The 13085-nt window shown below is 42.2% G+C and overlaps 1 protein-coding gene across 2 annotated transcripts in view; it reads right to left on the reverse strand.

Moving 5' to 3' along the window:
* CACNA2D2 (calcium voltage-gated channel auxiliary subunit alpha2delta 2) overlaps positions 1 to 13085 on the reverse strand; it is a 676129-nt gene that overhangs the window by 125567 nt on the left and 537477 nt on the right. For both annotated transcript variants that reach the window (XM_034440362.3, XM_034440357.3), the window contains exons 7-8: positions 8604 to 8735; positions 2829 to 2886 (exon numbers count right to left, since the gene is read on the reverse strand). In XM_034440362.3, coding sequence (XP_034296253.1) covers positions 2829 to 2886; positions 8604 to 8735 — 190 coding nt within the window. The remainder of the gene's footprint in view (positions 1 to 2828; positions 2887 to 8603; positions 8736 to 13085) is intronic.

Below are 13085 nucleotides of genomic sequence, written 5' to 3' on the forward strand. Positions count from 1 at the left end.
GCAGCCATTTTATAAGCATCTCCTTATAGGAAATGCTGCCCTGCGTGACACAGATTTTCTCTCATGTGTGATCTATTCCCTGCCATTTTTACTGCCACAAAGACTATAAAGACTGGGGTAGAACATGGTGTGTGTGTGTGTGTATGTGTGTCTATGTGTTTGTGCGTATATGTCAGTTGCAATAATGTTATGCAGAAGTAGGTTATAATAGAATAACAGAATAAATAACAGAATAACAGAGTTGGAAGTGACTTTGAAGGTTTTCTAGTCCAACCCCCTGCACAAGCAGAAGACCCTGTACCATTCCAGACAAGTGGCTGTCCATTCTCTTCTTAAAAGCCTCCAGTGATGGAGCACCCACAACTTCTGAAGGCCAGTTATTTCATTGGTTAATTGTTCTAACTGTTAGGAAATTTCTCTTTAGTTCTAGGTTGCTTCTCTCCTTGATTAGTTTCAATCCATTGTTTCTTGTCTTGCCTTCTGGTGCTTTGGAAAATAGGTTGACCCTCTCTTCTTTGTGGCAGCCTTTCAAATACTGGAGCACTGCTATCATGTCACCCCTAGTCCTTCTTTTCATTAGACTAGACAACTCCAATTCCTGCAAGTCTATGGAGATTCTCAGTCATCCAGGTCATGGCTGTCCCAAAGGTGAAGACGCTTCTTGGAAGAGAAGCAAGAGAAACTGGACCAGAAAGTCCAGTTGCCTCTTGAAGAAACACCTTTGGGCCAATTCCTGCAACCATTTTTCATATGTTTTAACCTCCAGCCCCCTAATCATATTTGTTGCTCTTTTCTGCACTCTTTCCAGAATCTCTACATCTTTTTTATAATATGGTGTCAAAACTGGATGCAGTATTCTAAGTGTTCTTCCCTCTTTTTCCTCTTCTCTCTTACCAAACCCACGAAAGAAATGAAATGGAAAAAAAATATTCTGACCAGAATCTCTTGGTTGCTCCTGATAACGATCTGCAAAAGTATGACTAAATATTCTTTTAGTAGTCTGTAAAATCAGAAATGGTAATTTAAGAAATTACAATATCCTCATTTCAGTTTTTTCCTTTACATGAGAGAACTAGGTAATCAAACCAGGAAAGTTCATGTGATGTCCAATATTGGTAAGTTAAGTAAAGTGAGATAACCTAGGATATACAGTATAGCAACTTTAAAGCTGTCTTACCATCATGGAGTTTTAGACATACTTAAACCTGATTTTGGAGACAATATGGAGGTATGCCTACTTGCTTTGCTCACCTGGTTTTAAAGGAGAGATGGAGCTGGATTTAGTAGCATAGTACTTGATGATATTGTGGCATATTAGGTTAGGATTTCTGATTAAATGTAACATCCAAAGATGGCCAAGGACTCCTGGTGATATCACAGGGTTTATTTACAACTATGCTTAAGTACTGTATTAAAAAAACGAGTGGAACTCACAGGAGACCAACTGGAATCAAAATTCTAGTGTATGTCTGATATTCAGAAACATAAACAATGAAATGATGGAGATATTATCTCCACAGTTCAAAGACAAAGTAACAGGAGAAAATGTCCCTGAGATCTTGTTCAATTATTTTCTTTGGAACTTTGGTATTCATAGAAAGGTGTCAAAAGAGGGTAGATGGGATGCAAACTCAAAGAACCTACAAAAGAATTGGGACTTGTATTGCAAAACTGCATCTTCCATCATGCCTTTTTAGAATTTCCCTCTCATGGATATTATTTGACATTGTTTTAAAGATCCATTCAGGCAATTGCTTGTTTGCCCGGCAAATAAATGCATCTGTATTATTCATTTGAGGTAGAGGATCCAGTATATCCACAAGCAGTATTTTATTATGAAGTGAATATTCCATCTTTCTAGTAATCAAACTTCAGTATTGCATATCGTTGCTGGGAAAATGCAACCTAACTTCCTCAATCTATTACTTTTAATTCCAATGCTGTGGTTAAAGGAAATTGCCACAAAGAGGAACTCTACATTATTTCAAACATATAGAAGAGCTACAGCATATTTTTTTAAAAAAAATCTGAATTAAGCATGGGGACCTAATATAATTCAAGATCTCAATTTGTGTGGGTAGTTTTATTTTCTTTATGCCTATAATTTAAACTGGCCAAAAGGTGCTTCATTAAAAAAACACAAACATTTGAATCATTTTTGGAAATAAAATCCTCAAGCAGTCCTTCTCCCAATCTAGGTCAAGGCTATAATGAAAAATAATATATTAAACCACCACAGTTCCCTTGCTCCTGGAACCTCTTCTGGTTTATGTCATCTACAGCTTTTGCTACTATCTATTTGATGTAATCTAATTCTTCTGCAATATATGAGCTCCATTTAGAGACTTTCCCTCTTTCTGTCCTCTCCCTTTTAAACCTATCTCCAGTATCTCAGCACACCTCATGATTTGCTGATTGAAGAAGGAAAATAGAATAGCAAATCACACAGACAATCCATGAGCCCTGAGTATGGATAGGCTTTCAAACTATGTTATATTACTACCATTAGGGGGGCATCTGTTGCTCATCTGATAAAGCCTGAAACTGTATATTGCTTGACTTAAGTATTTGGGGAAAAAAATATTAGTGTTAAATCTAGGTAGGTCTCAGCTTCACCTGTACAATGCCAGAGAAAGGTATTTTCTGGAAGACTGAGGTAAGAGCCTCTGATTTTTTTCTCCAAGGAAGATTTAAGTATAATGATAATAAATAAACTCATTTAAATTTTGAGCTGGCGCATTGCTCTGAATTTTTTTGCTAAGTTGTTTTATTCTTTCTCAAATATGCAGCATAGTTAACTATCCACTCCACTATGCTCCCCTACTTACCAAGGCCTTCTTCGGACATCATACAGGTCAATCTTATTGGGGGCTCTCCATGGGGAGGCTGCAATGAGAAGAAGCAGTGAAAACTATAATGATTTTTGAGCTACCAAATGTGTGAATATGAGGGAAATTGAGGAGAGAAAGGGAGAGAGAGAGAGAGAGAGAGAGCAAAGCTGACATGGAAAGATTTCTCTGCCAGGAGTGGTATTAAGCAACAAAAACACTGGAATATGTGAAACTGGGAGGAAAAGCAGCTGTAACTTTGTGTTATTCAAATATCTACTATTGTCACAATGCACTGGCCCTGAAAGAAATGTGTCTAAGGCCCATATTAATCTGAAATGTTTAAAGGTTGGGGTTGGTTTTTTTTTTTTTTTTTTTTTTGCACACTTCAAACACTGTTCTTTGTTTTGGAACAAGTGAATTAGAAGGCAATTAACATTTCAGCCAAACACATCTCTTTTGCTTCTCCCTCCTTTGAAAATACCCATTTTGCTATTTTGATAAATAATTACAAGGTATATACAGTAATGGAGGGTATACGTTTACATCAAACTTGACTTCCCAGTTTAACCAGCAGTTTGGACCTCAGAACATTTGGCAGAACTTTTCTATTCCTGCCTCAGTATTCTTTGAAGATTCATATGAATGATATGTTTATTGTCATTTATATATATACTAGCTGTACCCGGCCATGCGTTGCTGTGGCCCAGTCTGGTGCTTCTGCTGGGCTAAAAGAGAGAGGCTGAAGCTCCAAACTCTCCACGAACATTTGGTGTGCGTGGCCAACTCGACGTCACTCACTTTCATCAGTCACATGACAGCCCCCGAGCCACGCCTACGCAGCTGGTGATTAGGGCAGAGAACCGGTTGCTAAAAAACAATAGGAACCACAAAATCCTCCCTCTCTGTCTTCCCCCCTCTCTTTGTATCTCTCTATGTCTCTCTCTCTCCCCTGTCTGTATCTCTCTATGTCTCTCTCTCTCCCCCCCTGTATCTCTCTATGTGTCTCTCTCTCCCCCCTCTGTATCTGTGTCTCTATCTCCCCCTCTCTTTGTATCTCTCTATGTCTCTCTCTCTCCCCGTCTGTATCTCTCTATGTCTCTCTCTCTTCCCCCTGTAACTCTCTGTGTCTCTCTCTCCCCCTTTCTCTGTATCTCTCTCTCTCTCTCTCTCCCCCTGTCTATCTCTCTGTCTCTCTCCCCCCTGTAACTCTCTCTGTGTCTCTCTCTCTCCCCCCCTCTGTATCTCTCTGTGTCTCTATCTCCCCCTCTCTTTGTATCTCTCTATGTCTCTCTCTCTCTCCCCTGTCTGTATCTCTCTATGTCTCTCTCTCTCCCCCCCTGTATCTCTCTATGTGTCTCTCTCTCCTCCCTCTGTATCTGTGTCTCTATCTCCCCCTCTCTTTGTATCTCTCTATGTCTCTCTCTCTCCCCTGTCTGTATCTCTCTATGTCTCTCTCTCTCCCCCCCTGTATCTCTCTATGTGTCTCTCTCTCCCCCCTCTGTATCTGTGTCTCTATCTCCCCCTCTCTTTGTATCTCTCTATGTCTCTCTCTCTCCCCGTCTGTATCTCTCTATGTCTCTCTCTCTTCCCCCTGTAACTCTCTGTGTCTCTCTCTCCCCCTTTCTCTGTATCTCTCTCTCTCTCTCTCTCTCCCCCTGTCTATCTCTCTGTCTCTCTCCCCCCTGTAACTCTCTCTGTGTCTCTCTCTCTCCCCCCTCTGTATCTCTCTGTGTCTCTATCTCCCCCTCTCTTTGTATCTCTCTATGTCTCTCTCTCTCCCCTGTCTGTATCTCTCTATGTCTCTCTCTCTCCCCCTGTATCTCTCTATGTGTCTCTCTCTCCCCCTCTCTGTATCTCTATGTCTCTCTCTCCCCATCTCTCTCTGTCTCTCTCCCCCTGTATCTCTCTATGTGTCTCTCTCTCCCCCCTTCTGTATCTCTCTGTGTCTCTATCTCCCCCTCTCTTTGTATCTCTCTATGTCTCTCTCTCTCCCCCGTCTGTATCTCTCTATGTCTCTCTCTCTTCCCCCTGTATCTCTCTGTGTCTCTCTCTCCCCCTTTCTCTGTATCTCTGTCTCTCTCTCTCTCTCTCCCCCCTGTCTCTATCTCTCTGTCTCTCTCCCCCCTGTATCTCTCTCTGTGTCTCTCTCCCCCCCTCTGTAACTCTCTGTGTCTCTATCTCCCCCTCTCTTTGTATCTCTCTATGTCTCTCTCCCCTGTCTGTATCTCTCTATGTGTCTCTCTCTCCCCCTGTATCTCTCTATGTGTCTCTCTCTCCCCCTCTCTGTATCTCTATGTCTCTCTCTCTCCCCATCTCTATCTCTCTGTCTCTCTCCCCCCTGTCTCTCTCTATGTGTCTCTCTCTCTCCCCCTCTGTATCTCTCTGTGTCTCTATCTCCCCCTCTCTTTGTATCTCTCTATGTCTCTCTCTCTCCCCGTCTGTATCTCTCTATGTCTCTCTCTCTTCCCCCTGTATCTCTCTGTGTCTCTCTCTCCCCCTTTCTCTGTATCTCTATGTCTCTCTCTCTCTCCCCCGTCTCTATCTCTCTGTCTCTCTCCCCCTGTATCTCTCTCTGTGTCTCTCTCTTCCCCCTGTATCTCTCTGTGTCTCTCTCTCCCCCTTTCTCTGTATCTCTGTATGTGTCTCTCTCTCTCCCCTCCGTCTCTCTGTATTTCTCTATGTCTCTCTCTCCCTCTCTCTCTCTTTATCTCTGTCTCTGGCCCGGCCTCTTCTGCATCCCCCACCATCGTCCTTACCTTTTCAGGCCAGGTCTTCGCAGCTCTCCGCACCACAGCAAAAACAGGCCCCCTCTGTCCTCCCTACACAGATGTTCTCTGGGGGCTCAATGGGGAGACGCATAGCAGGGAAGGGAAGGGAGGGAGGGAGGGGGTGCGGCGGGGGTTCAAGGCTGGTTTGGGGCCCGAAGGAAGAAAGTGGCAAAGCCAGGAGCCACGCACAACCCACTGGACCTCTGCTGGGCAGTTCTCCTCCCCCGCCTGCCAAGGGCAGGGGAATGATTAAATCCCCCGCTCTTTCAGGCAAAATGAAGGAGGGCCAGCCATCCTCCCTCCTGCCCGTTTCCGCCCCCCAAAGCCCCCCCAGAGCCCGTTTTCTGCCAGAGGGCAAAATTTTCATGTAGGCTCCATGAACTGCCAGACCGCCCACCTGGGAATCAAAGGCGGCTCTGGTCAAAGGTGATCCCGAGGCTCCAGTTGCCTCTATCTCCCGTTCACCGACTGGATTCGCATAGCACCGGTTAGCGGCTGGTCTTTCTGACCTCAGGGCCTGTGGTAGCGCTGGGCCAGGCACGATTTGGGCCAGACGAGGAACGGAGGGTTCCCACTCGGCAGACCCAGGCAGCCTCGTTGCCAGATGTTCTTTGGAGGGAGCCCCGAGAGGGGCTGGTGAGGGGGATGGGCAGCAGCGGCGGGCGAGGCTAGTTTGCAGGGTGGCCGGGGGAGGGGGAGGTCAGAGCCAGGCTCGGGCAGGCCCTGCCCAGCCCTAGAAGCACCGACTGCAAGGGCTTCCCAGCGGGGAGCTGGCTGTCTACCTGCTGAGTCTGGTGGCAGGATATGGCCCTCGGGCGTCACTGCCTTCCAAATGCGCAGTTTCTTGGAAGCAATATGGAGAGTCTAAATATAAGAAGCAGAAATCTGTTGAGCACAATCAGGGCTGGGAGGCTGCCGTGTTGGTTTTATGTCCAGCAGATGGTGCTGTTTTTCAATGTTTTTCAATGTTTTCCATGTTTTTACCTGTCACAGGTGTGACATGTATATAATATAGGTATATAAAAACACGCCCATAGTCAAATGCAACGTTGTGTCAAAATTTGAAAGCAATCGGTGAAGAAATTTCGGAGATGTGCAGTTATGTACAAACGGACATTTACATTTTTATTTATATAGATATGTTATACCTCTCAAGAATTCAGAACTGCATTTTCAGGCAGAGAAAGTATGACTTTATCAAAGCCAGTAGGTCTGGGAAAACAGTTAACAGCCTCAGAACTTCACATAGGTTTGCAATCCAATTTTTTATGGCCAGCAGAATACCCGAGGCTGTACTACTGAAAACCAGTGGCATGAATATGGAAAACCATTTTAAGGTTGATAGCAAGGTAGTGCAATTCTTACAGAAGGAGTAGTATTAGGATTGGTGTTTCAAAAGGCTTCACATTCTCCTTCATAGATTAGAATTGCTGGGAATTGGGCACCATTCAAATTAATTGATTGATTGATTAATTAATTAATTAAACAAATAAATATGAACCTCAATGTCCTAGTTCTCTCTAAATCAAGGCAGGCAAAGTTAGAAAACCAAATCCACTGGGTCTTTTGCAAAGAACTTTATTGCTAGTGCAGTAAAACCCAGGCTCTTGCAAGCCCATTACAGGACTTCTCCTGCACCTACTGAAATTAAGGTAGAGTTGCTTTGGGCCTCTTTCTCATGCTACTTCTTCCCCTGGGGTGAAGTAATTCTTGAGTGGTGGGCCAATTTTCTCTTTCTTTTTACCTGGGTGCTGCTAGAACTTCAACTTCTCAAATCCATGATATTCCTCATAGACATCACCTCTTTGTCCAGCATGGACCTTGGTCCTGGTCAATAATGCTGAGTGTTTCCAAAAGAACCATGGGCCTGACTGACAGATTTAAAGTAGGTTCAGCTACTTTATTTGCATAACATCCCTACTGTTATGAAAATAATTTGCATAACATCCCTAATGTGGTCCAGGTCATTGTGGAAATTAAAATAGTAGTTGGCCAACATATAAAAATCCCAGATATTTTTCCCAGGCAGGCAAATAAAAGGACACAAGCCATGCTGATTCCCTAAAAGTTGCCCATGGATGTTATAAGTTACCTCAAATGTTTGGTGTTTGACAGAGAAGAAGAGGATCAATCAACCTCCTTCTCTGACATCACAACCATGCGAAGAAAATAAGGAAGATGACCTTGATGGAAATATGCAGGAACTGTTAGCTAGGCAAAAGGGGCTGAAGCATTTTTTTTAATGCGATAACATTAGGAAATCGTTCAGGCAGATGCCTCTCTAATTCACTGAAGTATAAGAAAAAGGAGGAGATGAGTACAATCATACTTGAAAGATTCTGTTACCATAGCCAGTCTCAATAAAAGTACATTTAACCTTCCTGTGGGGTTGATTTCAAGGTCTGATCTACTTAGTGGGGCTGACATCTGGCCATACCTTGATACCCAGAATCAAAAGAAAGAGCAGAGAAATAAAGAAGGCAGAGACTTCATTATTCTCCAGCAAAACAGTGGTAAAATCCATTTTTTTTTACTACTGGTTCTGTGGGCATGGCTTGGTGGGCGTGATGTGGCTTGGTGGGTGTGACAGGGGAAAAATACTGCAAAATCTTCATTCCCACCCCACTCCAGGGGGAAGGCTATTGCAAAATCTCCATTCCCACCCCACTCTGGGGCCAGCCAGAGGTGGTATTTGCTGGTTCTCCGAACTGCTCAAAATTTCCGCTACCGGTTCTCCAGAACCTGTCAGAATCTGCTGGATTTCACCCCTGTAGCAAAGAAGCTCTTATCCCTCCTATTAAGAGGAAAAGTAACAATGATCACTCCCTAACAACGAATGGCCTAGGCCCTAGGATGACTAGGAAAGTAGTGCTTCTAATGTGAAAGCATTAGACTGTGCTGTTACTCCTACTGTAACATTTCTGAGTTCAAAACTCAACTACTTAAATGCAACCCCACTGTTCATAATTATATTTTCACCCTGTTAGTTGAGAATGATACAAACCTGGATAGAAGCGGGTTACCCCTGTAGCACTGCCAAAGACCTGCCACAGCAGAGATGGGTCTTCTTTTCGGTTTTCCACAAACACATCCTCTAAGGCTTCTGTCCAATTCAGTTCATTGAGGATTACAGTGGCTGCAAAAAAAGGGACAAGTTTAGTGTGCTTAAGGTCTAGAGATCTCTTTGACAAATGTGATTGTTCTCTGGCAAGGGAAGAATGAGAGTTGCTTTTGTGAAAGGATGTATGCCCTCCATTAGCAGGATATATTCACTCCATTAGGAGAGCTGTGAAAAGTGACATCAGCTGAAGGATTGTTCCTGGCAATTCCCAGCATCTCCTGTGGAGCTGATTATTATCAATTTGTCACAACAACATAGCTGGATGCAGGCTATCTCTCTTCAATGGGACCATTCTTTCACCTCTTGTTTATATTGCTTATTTACAAACCACCTTTCTATCAGAGATGGAATAAGAAGTGCCTAATAATAGTAAAAAAAGAATGGAAAACAACTAAAAGCCAAATAAGAGCATACCCCCAAAGAGGCCCCTTAAAACTTCATTAAATTAAAACAGAGTTTAAAATTCAGAACAGCGGGGAAAAAACCCCCCAAATCAATTCTGTAAGCTTAACACCTGTATAAAGGTAAACGCTTTTGCCTGCCAACAGAAGGCCAGCCATGAAGGACACTATCAGCGCTATTATCAAGGTAATGATTTCATGAAAATACCATGCATAAATGGGTTTATATAATCAAACATCAACCGGTATGTATTAAGAGCAGTGATAATCAATTGACTATATCTGAGATGACGTCCAAAGAGACATGTGTGGTATAAATGTTTTAACGCATTAGATTTAATAACTATGTAGCCAAACTTTATACACAGAACCATGTGAGATGCTCTTAGGCTAGAATAAGTTGAAACGGAGACCATTTGATAGTGTGTACACTAAAGAATTAGTCCTCTGGCATAGTGTAATTTGTGATGTGTCTCATATAATGTAATATAATATGATTATAACATAATATAATAATATAATATACAGAGAGAGATTAATAAAAGAGATTAACTACAAAGTGCCTATGAATTATCAAAATTTGAATTGAGCCCTACCACCAGATGTAACCATTTTTAGGGTTGCGCAATGTCCATCTGAGACCTGGAAGAGGATGGGGAAATGCTAGCTGGTAACTCAACCCACACCATCTCCATGTACATTGATAGCATCCAATCTGAGAAGATGATGGCATTGTAGTATGGAAGTCTATGTGCGCCTCCTCCTTCTTGGTGCTCTCACAACCAACATTTGGTAGTGCAACTTTAAGGCTTAGTAAGATAGTTTGCAACACTTTTAAAACATCAACAGGGTAGCTAAGGGAAAGGATATTTTTGTCTGTGTTTTGAAGACTTGGAGCATTGTTTAAAAATGTGGTTTTATCCCTTTTTTAATCCTGGTGATCCTGACTACTGCATCCCTCAGCTCAACTCATAGTTCAGAGATAAGTAAGCAAATATTATTCATCATGCTGACGGAGGCTGATGGAAGCTAGAATCCAAAACAAGTGAAGAACTCTAGAAATTTTCCTTTCCCCACTTTCACTAGGGATAAATCTACAATGTCTTACCCTCTTCATGTCAAACTGTTTCTAGTTCCCCAGTCCTTGCCCAATACTCCCCATTACATCTGCAGAGATCTTTGACTGCATGACAATTTTATGGCCATCTTAAAGCCTTCCCAAGAATAAGAATCCATGTACCATGACAGACATTTGTCCCTTTGGTTCCCCATATAGATGGGAAATATTCTGTTGGCAGCCAGGTTTTGCCCTCCCTAAGCCAGTTCAAAAGAGATGCCATATGAAAGAAATAAAGGGACTCTACTGAAGTTATTCCCATTCTGCATTCCTGGTGGCTTTTGTATCTAATGCAAAAGCAATTAAGACGCTGACAAACAGAGGCTTTAAATTATTCAGCTATTAAGGAAAGTGATAAGCTCAAAGCAGCCTGACTGTATGATTAATCAGCTGGGGCTGGGATTTAAGCAATGTGTAGAAGAGAGACATTTGGTACTTGTCGCTGCCAGCCTGCTTTTTTTCTCTTTTAAAGGAATCTTCCACTCCCAAAAAGGTGCCAGTAACAGTACTCGGGGGAGAGAAAATCCTGGAAAGCAGCAGCTGAGAGGAGCTGGCAGCTGGACGATTGGGGAGAGAGATGAATTTTGAGCACAGGCTGGCAAGATGAACAAGAAATACCAATCCCACTGACAATCATTGTTCTACTCAACCTCTCATGTGCATTTTTAAGAGATCACATGTCACTCTTCCCTGACAGAGGACATCAGTATTAAAAAGCAGTCAAGGTAATACACTTGAAATATTTTACAAGAGAGCAGCAACTAAATTTCCATCATTTTATCACCAAGGAAATGGAAGACAGCTTCATCACATTTAGTCACAAGTCCAAGATATTACAAAATATGTTAGCAGGCCCTGGAGTCATGCCCAAAAAGATGGATACAGGAGAGAATAGCATTCCACACCTTTGTTAGCTCACACGAACATCCCTTCACCTCCTGATGCAGTCTCCTGATGCAGCTCCTCTGGGAAATGCTCAAATGTATTATGTATGAATTCTGGGCCAATTTCCTACGTATTCTCTTCAATATATCCATTGTCCCCGTTGGCTTCCCCAGCAGCTATACTGTTCATTATACAAATATATTTCGAAGAGTATAAAGGCACCACTCTTCCATGTGTACCCGCAGGAGGTAGAAAAGATCAGATCTTTGGCCTTCACTATTTGGAATGTGGACCGGAAGAAATTTCTCATTCACAACCGTGCCAGAATACTAAAATAAAACGGGAGACTCTACTTTCATTAAGTATTATCATTGAATTATATCCAGTTCTCAAGTTATTCCAGGTTCTTCAAGACAGAATGGTTGTGAATGTGAGCGTTTACACATACAGTATTGAGCTTTGTATCATGTTATGGAGACATTGCCTCTAACTGTCTGGGGATGATGGGCTCAAGTGGTATTCTGAAAACATACGGGCTGAACTCTCTTGTAAACTGGCTGTTGAAGGAACATTGTGAGCATTTTTCTGTTCACAGCAGAAATTCCTTAGGAAAAAAACAACTTGGATCAAAAAGCAATGGGAGCTTGTATGTGTTCTCATCCTTTTGGAGCCCACTGTTTTTTTTTTGGCTCTGGATTAGGCAAGTGCTGGTTGTTGCATAAACAAATGTCATGACATACATTGAGAAACAACATCTAATCTCCTGTGTGCATTTAGTTCTATGTTATCTTTACTACTGTCTGATCTAACCCCACAGGATCATTACAGATCATTTGCTTGACCACAAAGACAGAAAAATCAGTGCTTGTTGTTAATTCTGCTTAAAGAAATCTACTAGCTTTCTTCTAATTGTGACAACAGTTCTGGCAAATACAGTTTCAAGGATCTTTGAAGATTAGGCATTTATGCTGGCTAGATTCCTAGTGGAACTGCTCACAGATAATTATTTAGGGGGTTGGCTTCTTGCTCATTCCAATTCTTTTTGGAGTGAAATAAAAAGAAACCTGGTAAAAGCGCTGTCAGTTAAATGTTTGGAACATGTATCTCTCAACATTCCAGTTCAATGGATTGTGGAAGCTCTTCTCTAATGCAGCACAGTGCCTATCAGAAACCTGTTACATATTGCTGGACGCAAACTAGAGGGCACATTCTGGTTGAATCAATATGATGTTTTTTTCTCTTCTAACGGTAAGCAATGATTAAAACTAAACGACCTGCAGGCGTGCTGGAATCCAAGGAATGTAAGGTGGAACCGAATCAAATATAAAGTAAAACATAGGAAACCCCACGGGACAAACAAGCAGCTCTGATCAGAGGGTAATATAGTATATAAAACAATCAGGAACTTGATATAGATACTGCAGTTTACCAGAGTATGGAGTGCCCTTCCTCAGCTTGGTGCCAGCTAGAAGTGTTGTAGTCCAGAATTACCAATTAGAATGCCAAACCAGCCGACAGTTTGGAGAATACCTGATGGGGAAAGGCTGGTTTGAGAAATGTAATATTCTATTAATGGTAGAATGAGGAAGATCCAACTGTTCCTTTGACCTTACATCTGGAGTAAAAGTGGCAAATATCTCTGACACAGCTGGAAAACAAGATGCTATAGCCCCACAAACATTTCGAAGTAAAATCCACATATAGTATATCTGAATTTTGAAACAACTTGTTCTGCTGAAATAGGGGTGGATATGCAACTGAATTGCTGGGCTACTGAAGGAAAACATTGGTTATTTGACAGCTTTTTTCCTCAGGGTATATGAGAAACAATCTCATGGGAATTTGTTCCATGAAAGTTTCTTCTAAGTGATCTAAAGTTGCAGCAGAACTCGTCGAAATGTTTAGTGCATTTTTTGCCTGAAGGATACAGGATACCCCAAACAGCAATTGACGTCTAAAAGC

The sequence above is a fragment of the Pantherophis guttatus genome, chromosome 2 (genome assembly GCF_059756535.1).
Source record: "Pantherophis guttatus breed Tessera chromosome 2, ASM5975653v1, whole genome shotgun sequence".
Classification (NCBI taxonomy): Eukaryota; Metazoa; Chordata; class Lepidosauria; order Squamata; family Colubridae; genus Pantherophis; species Pantherophis guttatus.